Here is a 14,989-nt window from a genome sequence, read left to right as displayed (position 1 = left end):
TTGCTGTGATTAATATTTCGTGTTGCTATGAAAACTGCGATAAATCATTTACCGTATCAAAGCATCTTGTGGTATGTCAAGTCTACCATGAATTTGTTAAACCTGATTGGTAGAACAGAGGTTTCAAATAACACTTACCACCTCTGTTTGAGTGAATTAGTGAATATGGTTTTACTCCGCTTTTAGCAATATTCGAGCAATATCACGGCGGGGGACACCAGAAATGGGCTTCACACATTGTACCCATGTCGGGAATCGAACCCGGGTGTTCGGCGTGACGAGCGAACGCTTTAACTACAAAGCTACCCGACCGCCCCTACCTCTGATTGAATCAGCTGGACGGATGCTTGTTTTAAAGGAAAACTTCTTTCTCAGTCGTTTTCGGTAGGCATTTTGAAACCATGATATGTATAATTTATAGGTTACAACATGCAGAGATCCCGTAGCTACAATTTCCACAGTACTATTGGTCACGAGAAACATGATACCAAAATAAAATTGCTCGTCACTACCGTATGGGTTATATTCTAATCACACACTGTACCCTGACTGTGTGTTGCTGACACTAACCGTACACCACACTCCTACCTACTTCCTAGATAGACATCGACGCGCCTCAGGGTGTCCAATGAAATCTGTTTCGTCGGATGTTCGGAACTGGTGTTGACGTTTATATTTACTAAACCGAGCTATACATTCGTTCTTAAGTACTCGCTGTTTTAAAACACCTTTATTTTTATGCTTTGCTGATATAGTGACACATTGTGTTTTGAAATAAGCTATGACCGTTGGGGACATTATAACTTATGCAAGATAATAATGTAAGAAGTTTTAGGATGTCCACCTTCCAGCAACTCAGAATTCCAAACTATATTTAACGTGATGTCAACCCTTATGAGGCCACAATTTCCTAGCTTAAATATATAAGTAGAGACCTTTTGTGAGATTCAAGGGAGGGAGCTTCTACTATAAGGATGAAGATGTAATCTTTAAAATATAGGGCGTAAAGCCTTGCTAAATATAAGGTTGTGTTACTACCAACGGAATAGTCAGTCATGGTATAGATATGGTATTGTAGTACTGTCACGTTTATACATTATCGAAATATCAGATATTCTTATCGGTGCGATACACCAATCCAATAAACTTGGTAACACGGTCCAAAATTACTTTTAATGAATTTCATACATCAATGAGATGCATAGTTGCTCGAATAACTATTACCCTATGTCCTCAAAACGCTAAGATATAAGTTTCCGATGTAAACATGTGTCACTATATAATACATACATCACTATATAATACATGTGTCACTATATAATATATGTGTCACTATATAATACATGTGTCACTATATAATATGTGTCTCAAGATATAATACATGTGTCACTATATAATATGTGTCACTATATAATGCATGTGTCACTATATAATGCATGTGTCACTATATAATTCACGTGTCACTATATAAAACATGTGTCACTTTATAATACATGTGTCACTATATAATACATATGTCACTGTATAATACATGTGTCACTATTTGATACATGTGTCACTATTTAATACATGTGTCACTATTTAATACATGTGTCACTATATAAAACATGTGTCACTTTATAATAGATGTGTCACTATATAAAACATGTGTCACTGTATAATACATGTGTCACTATATAAAACATGTGTCACTTTATAATAGATGTGTCACTATATAAAACATGTGTCACTGTATAATACATGTGTCACTATATAATACATGGACGGTTCACTCAGGGATTGTACGCGGTTTCTACCTTTATTTTAATAAATGAACAAAACTTTCAAACTTCGATCACATCAAAATTAATACAAATTTTATTCCAATTATATTATTCTTACGATACGACATATTCACCGCTAATAAACTTTCCTTTTCATTCGAAGGGACATACATGTAGTTAATAGCCTGGTTCTTATGCAGTTGTGCATGCATTACGTACACAAATAGAAAGACATAATGCCCACAATCAACAGTTTTCTTATATATTGTAACAAACAAACCTCTCTTCTTGATTTATATTTTTTGTCATTCTTTACCACTGATTAGTCAAGTACTCACTTTGATAACTTATCAGCACTGAGCGTCAGACTGTAATTCTGGTCGATTGATCTATAAGCACGTGCAACGATCCGAAGCGAGCTGATAGGTAGAGGTTAGACGTTATGTTCACCCAGTACACTGACGCCTTATATACAGAAAGTTAGCAAGAAATATATGTTGAATGGAGTGGAGAGTCACAGTGTTGTGAGTGAGCTCTTCCGCCGATTTGAATAGTATTTCAGTTATATCACGGCGTGTCAGTTTCTTGTGAGAGTAAAGCCTCAGTACGTCTCATATTGTTTGATAGGCATTACGTCTCATATCCCTGAGAAATTTTATCAGTGGAGGGGGAGGTTGGGGGGGGGGGGGGGGGGGGGGCCGTCGGCACGGGTGGTAGCCCAGTCGTCTTAGGCGCTAAGAATCGCTGTGCAGAGTTGCGTCCCTTGGGCACGCCAAAAACCTATGATTGGTTCGAATCCCGGTTCGCCCCGATTATGTTTCTAGAATGGTCAACACCATTCCCGGGCTCGTTGGTTTCACCGAAGGTCTGAGACCCTGAGACTGCATCACTTCGGGCTTTCCTCACACATTAAGCTGACACGCCGTGATATAACTGGAATACTGTTAAAAACGGCGTTAAACCCAACTCACTCACTCAATTTTATCAGGGTGAGTTGTGGATTCGATCCCAGGATTATAGGATCACTGTAAAGGCCTAAAGTACGCAACTCTGCACATCGAGTTTGCACTCCACTGGACAGATACTGTACAATATAGACTTTCAAACAGAAACACAACCAACACTGTGACCTCCTTTCTTGAAGGACGTGCTTGATATTCTGAGGTGGGGGCCTGGGTATTTGTATGGAGGCTAGATAGTTTTCAGCTAGAGCTGCAAAACCAGATTTTCCTTTTTAATTAAACCTATAAGCCTAATTATTTATTGGAAACAATTTATTTTTTGTGGCAACCATTTTATTCCTTTGCAACAGCCCCCCACCCTCCACAGATTATTAAATGGACGGTTCCTAACCGTGTGGTGTATAAGTACACTGACATATATTCCTACAACCTGATACCTTTTCTGTTATGAGATTGATACATCTCCGATATAGTGTTTGTTGCCATCATAGCCTGTAGAGAAATCCATCTCCATCCATTTTGTATGCTGTCTTCAAAAACTGTGAAGAAATCCATCTCCAATATCTTGTATGCTGTCTTCATAAACTGTGAAGAAATCCATCTCCAATATCTTGTATGTTGTCTTCATAAACTGTGAAGAAATCCATCTCCAATATCTTGTATGTTGTCTTCAAAAACTGTGAAGAAATCCATCTCCAATATCTTGTATGTTGTCTTCAAAAACTGTGAAGAAATCCATCTCCAATATCTTGTATGCTGTCTTCATAAACTGTGAAGAAATCCATCTCCAATATCTTGTATGTTGTCTTCATAAACTGTGAAGAAATCCATCTCCAATATCTTGTATGTTGTCTTCAAAAACTGTAAAGAAATCCATCTCCAATATCTTGTATGTTGTCTTCAAAAACTGTGAAGAAATCCATCTCCAATATCTTGTATGTTGTCTTCATAAACTGTGAAGAAATCCATCTCCAATATCTTGTATGTTGTCTTCAAAAACTGTGAAGAAATCCATCTCCAATATCTTGTATGCTGTCTTCATAAACTGTGAAGAAATCCATCTCCAATATCTTGTATGTTGTCTTCAAAAACTGTGAAGAAATCCATCTCCAATATCTTGTATGTCGTTTTCAAAAACTGTGAAGAAATCCATCTCCAATATCTTGTATGTTGTCTTCATAAACTGTGAAGAAATCCATCTCCAATATCTTGTATGTTGTCTTCAAAAACTGTGAAGACAACCATCTCCAATATCTTGTATGTTGTCTTCAAAAACTGTGAAGAAATCCATCTCCAATATCTTGTATGTTGTCTTCAAAAACTGTGAAGAAATCCATCTCCAATATCTTGTATGTTGTCTTCATAAACTGTGAAGAAATCCATCTCCAATATCTTGTATGTCGTTTTCATGAACTGTAGAAGTCCACCTCCAATATAGAGTCTATTGTCTTCATAAACTATGTAGAAATCCATCTTCAAAATGTTGTCTGTTGTTTTCGTGAACTGTAGAAGTCCACCTCCAATATAGAGTCTATTGTCTTCGTAAACTATGTAGAAATCCATCTTCAAAATGTTGTCTGTTGTTTTCGTGAACTGTAGAAGTCCACCTCCAATATAGAGTCTATTGTCTTCATAAACGATGTAGAAATCCATCTTTAAAAGTTGTGTCATGAACTGTAGAAATCCGCCTCCAATATAGAGTATATTGTCTTCGAACACTGTGTAATAACCATCTCCAATATAGTCCATGTTGTCTTGTGGTCTAGTCAAAATCGTTCAGAGGACTCATATTTCATATGCTTAAGAAAAAAGTTTTTGTCGCTTTTATATAAATTCATGAACTGCGTATAAATCATTCCAATACAAATATATGACAAAAATAACTTTCAGTTGTCTCTATCAATAATATTCTATGTTCAGGTTTCTTAAGGTAGATCAACAAATGAGACGGAGAGACAAATTTGTTCAGGGTCCACTTACACAAACCGATCTTAGCGCAAAGACTATCGTAAGCCTGTGTTAAAGTATGGGAGTTATCTTAGTGCTAAGATCGCTTTGTGCAAGTGGACCCAGTATTGTTTTACTCAAGTGCACAGTTTTCCGAATTATGTTATGATAAAGGGTTTACAACAGTTACGAATGTCATATGTATTCGTGGTGAAATGTAGTTTTTGGTGGGAAACAAATTTATCATGTGGAATGAAAACATATAACCTTGAATCGAGAACTGTTAAAGAGTCCGCGGAGGTAAAATAAATAGAATTACTATATGTGCTACCAGATTAAAGCCTTGCATAAAAAAAAGGTTTGTCTACAATTTGCTGACAGCAAACTCAACGGCTTTCCTTCACACATCAGATGCCTTGAATAAAACGTGTTCAGTTCTTTAACATACCTTCAAGCCATGTCATAAGCCACAGCCCAGTATTTGTCCAATAATATAACAATTCACACCTCATTAACAATCTCATAACATCAACGCCGAAAGCATTAAAGGCAAAATCTCAATAGTACCGAGATTAATAACTGCCTGAAGATAGACTTATAGATCAAATCACCATGTTCTATCACACAGCCGATGTCCGAGCCTGTATTAATGCATTGTGACAACCCAATCGTAGGCTTCACACGTCTTTAAGAAATCACGTTAACAGAAAGTAAACATTCCCTTTGTCGACAGATTTAGTCAGTGATCCGAGGAAGCCGGACAGGATTGTCCACGGGAACACAGATAAAATTAAGTTATTTAAGACTTCAAGCTGGGTGGTATTAAAGACATATTATCTGAGTAATGGTAACACAATATGATTGACTCGCCTGGCTGCTTCGGATGAAGGGATTATATCGGTAGCCATGTACTCTAACCAAGGATACATCTCAACCAGAACGCCCACTTTCATCTGCATATTGACCTGTAAATCAATTAATTCACCCCTACGCTTGCCCCCGAAAGCTTCATAAAGCTCCGTCTTAGCCACCATGGGATTAGCAGGACAACTAAAATACGGCCAGGGCAGCCATGCGAAAGATCCCAGGCCACGATTGACACATATGTGGAAAAGAAAAGCATGGAGTTAGCATTTAGGGCTAGAGCTTAGTGTCGGGGATTAGAGATTATCGTATTAAGATCTAGAGTTGAGAGAACGGAGGTGAGCGATCACAGAGATAGTCACGAACGTATCGGCAGGCGGCCAGGGGGACAATTAATGTTTTAAGTGTATGACACGCTGGCTGAGGGAGGGTCGATGGTCTTGAATGTTACTGTATGGTTGATGGGCCGATAGCTTTGTGTCTTCTTGGGAGCATGTGTTCTTGGAGAGACCATTCACATTGTTGCTAGAGACAAGCTTGAGCCATAACAAAGACCGGAATACCTATTGATTATAAAATGGGAGAACAAGGCAAGTAAGATTGACATTCCTACAACATTAACAGACCAAACCATGTTCAAGGAGTGGTCTATTGTTAACAAGCTCACAATATTTTTGGAAAACCTGTACGTGTTTTGAGCAGTGGGTTTAATATGACGAACAATCGGCTCCGAGTGGACCATGGCCAGGTCAAACTGTCCAACATATTTTCTGACACAAATCATGACGCTCGTTTTGAATCTATGCGGAGGAACACCCGTAGTGCGAGGGTTCTTCGACGCCACGAAGATCTACGTAAGCAGTGTGAAAAAGAAGTCCGGGCGTATGAACGATGGCAGAAATTGGCAGCCTCAGAATTACGTCAGTTGCAGAGCAGATATCTGGAAAAACTCAGGAAATTCAAAAAATCTCTCAGCTATCACCCATCTAGTCAACCAAGGGGTCCAGTAATAACACCAACTCAAAGGGAGGTGTCGTCTGCTAACACCATCCCTCATTATGTACGTTCACGTGGCTCTCGCACACCTGTCCAGTCTGACAGAGAGGACCCGGATTTAGAACATCTGGACTCCCATCGTTCTCAAGCGAGCGTGGAACAGCTGGACTCCCATCGTTCTCAATCGAGCGTAGAACAACCGGATTCTCACCGTTCTCAGTTAAGTGTTGGACAACTCCACTCTCACCGTTCTCAGTCGAGTGTAGAACAATCTGATTCTTACCGTTCTCAGTTAAGTGTTGGACAACTCGATTCTCACCGTTCTCACTCGAGTGTAGAATCAGACAGGATACAGACTCCAAGAGATGATCTGAAGCTCCCATCTCCTCGAGCCAGATGCTGGTCTGGAGGTACCAACAGTGGTGCTGAAGCTGCAATGGAATCGCTGAGGATGTCTTCGTCAACTGTACCAGATACGCCCAGAATCTCAGATCCGCGTCGCCGACCCGGCTCCAAAACTGTCACATTCTCAAGTCCCATTCCGACACCAAGGAGTGCCAGATCGTCAGGCACCCTCTTCCCCAGCGTCACCGACGTCGGACAACGTGGTCGAGCCTCTGGGAAGAACACCGGCGTTAAAGTAACAGCAGAAATGGTGGAGCTTACAGATCTTCGCAATCCGAAAGGGAATCATATGTTTAGTGTTACACGGGAGAATGGAACAGAAACTTACTCCAAAGGGAACAAAAAGATTGTTACATTCTTCGTTTGACAGAATGTCGGAACAGATTTGCTGTGGAAATTCTGGTATAATGTGTTCACCTTCACAACACCGATGTTTGAGTCAACCACAAAACTATTTGTACTAAACTATATGGAGGCATTACTGGTTTCGCTACATTCAACTGTGATTTGAGGTTTTGGTGACGTATCTTTTCTTCGTGTTCTTCAAAAACATTTTTTCATTCTGATGTACACTGAACAGTATGTGTATGGATAATATGGGGTGTACATACAATGTATGTTGTGTTACCAGTAGCATGTTTTATCACAATATGTCCAACTCCTAATGTATTAAAGAAACAAACGTTAACACGGACGGAAGAAATTCCACTGAAATCGCCTGCATTTTCAATTTACGGATTATGTAATTTGTCATGAGCACGGAGTAGTTACACCTTGTATGAATCTAAAACCGTTATGGTTCAAAGGTGAGTCTAGCACTTCACAATGGTTTGACACTGTGAACTGCAACAAGATATTTGTGAATAAACTAAAATAAGAAAAAATATATGTAAAGTAGAGCTTAAAGTTCATGTAAATCGTATATACATATTATCATTCATTGTTATCTCGTATGAATGAAAGTCAAGTGAACTTATGTGGTGATGTGATGTCCGTCTGTCATTACATTTTATATTTTCGACATACCCGTGGGTTCATACAGCTGTACAGATGGGTGATCACAGTTGTTGCCTCATAACAGGTCCTAATGAAGTACGACCTATATAAGTATCACTGTGGCTGCCGATAGTGTCATGGCAGTCATAGTGCCCGGGGGTGGTTTGGTCCATTGCATGGCCAGTTACACATGATGGTGTATCTTTTGAACTTGTTACTTAGCTTCTTCTGCCTACCCATGCATGGCACACGCATCTACTATAATATATTCAAGAACAAGTCAGGTGAGCTACAGGGTCGATCGATTGTGGATCTATTGAGGTTACGACTACAGTGAATACATGCATAATTAGAAGGGGGGGGGGGGGGATTTCCTTCTTAAATTATGTTCTTTTTTAACGGGGAATGTAAAATAATATTTAATTTACATTGATTTTCCTTTTCCTATATTTGTTTTATGTCAATTATCGCGGCAGCAGCATTGTTGCATAAAACCCTAGAAAATGACATTTAATTTTCAGAATATCCCACGCCATTAATTCTGATCTGGAAATGATATCCCATATCAAATGGATATATCTTGTTTATGGACAGGCGATACTGTTTTCTTGTTGCTCTTGATCGACAGTTTCCGAAGGGAATTGTAATGTATTACCGCGCTGTCGCTTTTTCAGTGATTGATTTTGCCAGAGTGAAATCAACAAAACATTAACACGTCTACAATGTCTGCCGACGGTACTTCTGCTACGCTGCGAACGGATTCTATTGCCAGACAAACGTCATGAATAATTGTAGGAATAAACTTGGCCTGCTTGATCAGCAACGACAGAGGAAGGATATGTCAGTCGGCGTTACTTGAAAACGCAACCTGGTCAATACTATCGTTTAGACATCAATTACCTTTCTCCAAACTAATTAGATATTGATCCTAATTATCGTGTTATGTGTCTGCAGTGACTGTTTTGGTACGGAGTGCTTCTACATAATGACTTGCCCAAACTCATGCATGACTTCACATGCTTAAATGCGTGGAAACACTGTCTCAAACATTCTAACCAGCCATTTTAGTTCTATGTTAAGAAACAAAATATCCTTGCTGAAAGAACAAGTGTTCGTTTGGCAAGATTCACGAACCATTATTGACGGCGAATCGGGCGATATACTCCGTTATTTTCTGTTCTTAGCGTATTTCATTATAACTATGTTAAGAGTACAACGCTTCATACCGAAAGACGTTATAAGGTGGTAGTTGCTAATATACTGGCTGGCGCTCGGTATTATGTGGAAAAAAAAGACTGGTCGTTCGAAGTCAGTGTGATGTGTCTGAGTGGGGTGTCCATGTTAAAAAGCAGCATGGTATCTCAGTGGGATACAAGTACTAGCCCAACTAGTACAAGCAGACACACACACACACTCATACACACGCACGCACACACACATACACACACGCGCGCGCGCACGTGCATGCATATCGCTATATAAATGCAATAATTGTGAACGCGACGTTAAACACATTTCACCTCAGCTTGTCTGAGTGGGGTGTCCATGTTAAATAGCGGCATGGTATCTCAGTGGGATACAAGTCCTAGCCCAACTAGTACAAGCACACACACACACACACACACACACACACACACACACACACACACACACACACACACACACACACACACACACACACACACACACACACACAAAAACACGACATTACGTACGATGAGTTCAACGCGGACTTTGAACAGCATTCCGGGTACAGCACGACTTCTTAGCTTAAAGTGAGAGTAAAACCCAATATCATGCAGATCATAGACATTTATTGGTACAAAAGGACAGGTGTCAAGTACGATGTAGGGCAAAGAATCTTCACCTGGGTGTATCTTGGATTCGACATCGAGATAACCGGATCCTATCACGGCTACAGGATTCCACACTGCTCAGAATATGTGGGCGCCTGGTCCATGTATTTGGAATGAAATCCAACATGAGTTACAAAGAGTGAAAATCATTGTCTTGCTGAATTTCAGGAAACTGATAAAGTTGGATCAGAAACCCATTGTAACAAGCGAGTATGACATCGTTCTTAGGTGCCTGTTTATATTCTGGTTCGACAACTATATCGGGCTGATATATCGATATATTCAGAGCAATTTGGTCACAGAATATTAGTATTCAACCAAAGGAATGCGAACCTATATTGCGTTGATGTCTCTCAGGCTGATTAATGATTGGAAAATAATCTCACGGCAAATCAACTAATGTCTGATCTGAAGTATCTAATGACATGGAAATATCTCCAGGAGTAACATTTAAATCAAAGCAGAGTACACGAATGACACACAATTGGCCAACGCAATTACCGTAAAATATATTTAAAAATTACAAGAGACAGCTAAATTCTGGGTGGGTCAGATCAAATGTAATATCGACTTCAAGAGTCTTGTCAATGTTGTCGGGTGTGTTTATGGACAATTGAAAAGGTCACTTGACTTGCTGGGGTGTTCTAAAGCCCTTTGTGACCAAACTGTCAAACGCCCTAGCACAGTGTACACAATGTCAAGAGGTTCATGCTTTAGAATATGTGTGATATGCGACCATCTGGCCGACAGCATATAGGCCGACGAGGTGAGATATGAAATATAACATAATATAACTGGACAATCTGAACATAAGGACACGTTACTGAATGAATAGGAGACTGTCGGTGTCATAGAAACAACTTGAACACGAGATACCTAACATAATGTATAGGTGACAAGCGGTGTCAGGCGAACCTGAACATAAGGATACGTAACTGTACGTATAGGGAGGGGACTGTCGGTGTCATAGACTAACTTGAACACGGGATGCCTAACATAATGTAACGGTGCCTAGCGGTGTCAAGGCGAACTTTAACACATGAATACGTAACTGTATGTATAGGAGACTGTCGGTGTCAAAGAACAACTTGACCACAAGGATAACTAACATAATGTACAGGTGACTAGCGATGTCTAGGACAACTTTAACACAGGGATACGTAACTGTATGTATAGGGGACTGTCGGTGACATAGACTAACTTGAACACGGGATACCTAACATAATGTAACGGTGCCTAGCGGTGTTAAGGCGAACTTTAACACATGAATACGTAACTGTATGTATAGGAGACTGTCGGTGTCAAAGAACAACTTGACCACAAGGATAACTAACATAATGTACAGGTGACTAGCGATGTCTAGGACAACTTTAACACAGGGATACGTAACTGTATGTATAGGGGACTGTCGGTGACATAGACTAACTTAACCACGGGATACCTAACATAATGTACAGGTCACTAGCGGTGTCTAGGCGAATTTGATCATAGGGATACGTAACTGAATGTATAAGGGACTGGCAGTGTCTCTCGGTCGGTTGTTTAATAACGATACGAGCAGCGATACACAAAGGTGATAAGAATATATTACATACGGTTTGGTTTAAGTTTGAGACTTACCGTATTCGACATAACGCTGACCTTAAACTTTCTGTAAGTCTGAATATAATCATTTATTACATATAAAGACAACCTGGGTACATATACAAACACCTCCTGCCTGGTTGGGCAAAATGCACTTGGTTATCACACGGACAGCTTATTTCGACTTTCAGTGTAATTACAGTTATCTGCAATCTGGAACGTGATGGAGATTCCTTTTATTTGTGTCGTACTGTATATCTGTAGATGAAATACCACGTATTGTGTTGATTATGTAGAATCATTGGTATATCACTGATAAATACATCTTGTTCGATTCTTGGAGGTAAACCAATACAATCAAAGCCACACGTGAGAAAAGTTCTTGTTGTAATGTTCTGCCACTCTCTTTTGTGACTGTAACATAATTAAAATTATACAACAGCGTCGTTTTTAAATAGACAACCGTCTATATACGAAGAGCCAGATAGTCACATCAAACCTCATGTCTTCTCCCGTTTGGCCTTTCCTGTCCCCCCACTCCTGTTAGCCTCCCCGGACTCCCCCAGTGTGGGCATGGTAAGTCTCCGCAGTAGCGACAGCTTGGCAGTGTCCTCCATACCCTCAGCCACAGTGTTCCTTCTTGAGTAGAGCCTTCTGTTGGGCCTGGTCACTTGTCCTTGACCTTGCGATGGTGCTTTCACGGGTTTCCCTTCGTCCTTCGTGGATGTCTGCGGCGATGGTGACGACATGCTTGGATTCACAACCATGATGCACGGTTCGCTGTTTCTTCTACCGGAAGTGCGGCTGACAGCAGGATCCGAGAGCCGTCTGTCCTGAATCTGCCGCTGTGCTTCTTGCAGCTTGTTGAGACGATCGACCATGGACGTCTTCTCCCGCGCGAGTTCATACGTCGTAAGGTTCCGGTCCTTTTCAAACTGCTTGACGTCGCGGTCACACTGCCAGCTGAGCTTCCTGTGGGTGCTGTAGAAGTTAGTCCTCTTGGGCATGTTCCTCATCCGCTCGAACGTCACATCATCCTCCATGGAGTTGATTGGTTCTGTATCCGTCGCCATTATAGGGTACGTGAACCACAGACAGATCCTCTTTGAAGTACTATTGTAAATGAAACACAGCTTCACCGCCGATAACGTCAACAACTTTCAACGTTTCAGAATACAGTCCGTACACATCACAGAGAAACATCACAATGACACATCACTTCTTCCATTAATTACCTTTTCAAACAGATTGGTACTAGCAGCAGTAACTCCAGGTTTGATGAAGACTTCGTCAGTTACAGGAATATAACTCCTTCGTGTGTCCAAACTAATGCTTCTTACCTATTTATTCAACAAACACCGATGTGATTGTGAGAGATGGTCCGTGTACGCGGAATACAAGCCACGTCTATGGTGTACATACGGTGATAGAGGCAACTGTTTGCTGTCATGTCACTAGACAAACTATGTTATTGATAGGAAGCAGACTGGGCAGTTCACCTAGTCCCTCCCCTGGGAGTCATGGCCTGCTCTAATGCTGAAATCTTACTTTAATAATATGCCCCTTCAATGGATCAACATATCACTTTGACCCTACCTGCCAGCTTAAAATAACGGAGGAGTTTTGCTGCCTTCCTTATCACAAAGCCGATACGACTTGTCAGCCCTGTGTAAGTGCTTATCAATGATTCATTAGCTTCCAATACCTGTATTACACGGAGACAATCATCGCTTGCTGTGTGTAACCGAACACTGATTAAATGCCACAGTCCTCGGCTGTTCCAGGCACGTCCACCGTGGGCCTTGTGGGATCTTATACTGGGAGTAACCCATCACAGAAAGTAATTAGTTGGTGTAAATAGTCATGGTTTCTGAGTGTATTGGGTTTCACCTGCTTTCACGGACGTTGCAGTCACGCCATGATGGGAGAAGGCAGGAATGGGCTTTACAAGCTGTTCCGTCTAGGGATTTGAACGTGTGACGTGTGGAGAGATACCACATTAACCACTAGGCTACCTTAACGACTGGAATGATTATTCGGGATTTCCCCTCAAAGTGTTGAATTCATTAACATGCAATTTTCAATATTCCAGCTATATGACGGCGGTCTGTATATAATCGAGTCTGGACCAGACAATTCAGTGATTGATATCATGAGCATCGATCCACGCAATTGCGATCGATGGCAGTAGTAGTAGTAGTAGTAGTAGTAGTAGTAGTAGTAGTATCAAGATACTTTGAACTAGGTACCATTAGCGCGAGATATATAGCACTCTAGGTGGCAACACGTATGTTTTGTTCCTTATACTCGTAAAATAAACGATATTTCAAGTTTGTCTATATTTCGACTTTGTTATAAAATTACGTTGGTTGTCCGGTATATTTTATCGGATCGTCTTAAACCCAACCTTCAAAAACACGTATTGAAGCAACAAAAATAGCCAAAGATAAAATAGTAATCGTGATGGTTAATAAGTGTATGAAACAGCAAGTATTGGAAGAGTCGTCTGTAAAATATTTCTTCTTCACCCAAGGGAGTAATAGAAATCACGAGCAATTCATTTATGATTTTAGAGATTGAAATAGAGAAATGTCAAAAGAATATGATTAACCAAACATGTGTCTGCCTGCATAAGCAATTATCCACACCGGGACACAATGACACGTAAACAGTCAGCTCATATACTGTAACTGCCAAATCATTGGCAGCCGACTTGCATTGGGGCATTGTTTGTTTGTTTGTTTGTTGTTTAACGCCCACTCAGCAATATTCCAGCTATATGACAGCGGTCTGTAAATAATCGAGTTTGGACCAGACAATCCAGTGATTGACATCATGAGCATCGATCCACACAGTTGGGAGACGATGACATTCATCAACCAAGTCAGCGAGCCTGACCACCTCATCCCGTTGGTCGCCTGTTACTACAACCATAGTTGCTTTTATGGCAAGCATGGGTTGCTGAAGATCTTCACTGGTCTTCAGCACGTGAGGACTCAAACCAAGGAATTCAGCATGAGGACTCAAACCAGGGTCTTCACCACGTGAGTCTTCATACCAGGGTCTTCACCACGTGAGTCCTCAAACCAGGGTCTTCACCATGTGAGTCTTCATACCAGGGTCTTCACCACGTGAGTCCTCAAACCAGGGTCTTCACCACGTGAGTCCTCAAAAACAGGGTCTTCACCACGTGAGTCCTCAAACCTGGGTCTTCACCATGTGAGTCCTCAAACCAGGGTCTTCAGCACGTGAGTCCTCAAACCAGGGTCTTCACCACGTGAGTCCTCAAACCAGGGTCTTCACCACGTGAGTCCTCAAAACAAGGTCTTCACCACGTGAGTCCTCAAACCAGGGTCTTCTCCTATGTGAGTCCTCAAACCAGGGTCTTCAGCACGTGAGTCCTCAAACCAGGGTCTTCACCACATGAGTCCTCAAAACAGGGTCTTCAGCACGTGAGTCCTCAAACCAGGGTCTTCACCATGTGAGTCCTCAAACCAGGGTCTTCAGCATGTGAAGACTCAAACCATGAAATTCAGCACGTGAATGCTTAAAATGCTTAGCTACGTTGAAGCCCCTCAAGCTGACTCAACCTCCTCGTCACTCAACTTGTTGGGTC

The 14,989-nt window shown here is 41.0% G+C and overlaps 1 protein-coding gene across 1 annotated transcript; it reads left to right on the top strand.

Annotated features, from left to right (window-relative positions):
- The first annotated feature begins 6,248 nt into the window (after nucleotides 1-6,248).
- LOC139478787 (uncharacterized) lies at nucleotides 6,249-7,304 on the top strand. The gene has a single exon (XM_071261412.1). It carries the CDS (start codon nucleotides 6,249-6,251, stop codon nucleotides 7,302-7,304), a length of 1,056 nt encoding a protein of 351 aa, XP_071117513.1.
- The last annotated feature ends 7,685 nt before the right edge of the window (nucleotides 7,305-14,989 follow it).

Source organism: Haliotis cracherodii, unplaced genomic scaffold (assembly GCF_022045235.1).
Source record: "Haliotis cracherodii isolate W230 unplaced genomic scaffold, xgHalCrac1.p SCAF_4, whole genome shotgun sequence".
NCBI lineage: Eukaryota > Metazoa > Mollusca > Gastropoda > Lepetellida > Haliotidae > Haliotis > Haliotis cracherodii.
The sequence above is the reverse complement of the archived record's forward strand: the minus strand, read 5'-3'. Positions and strand labels throughout refer to the sequence as shown.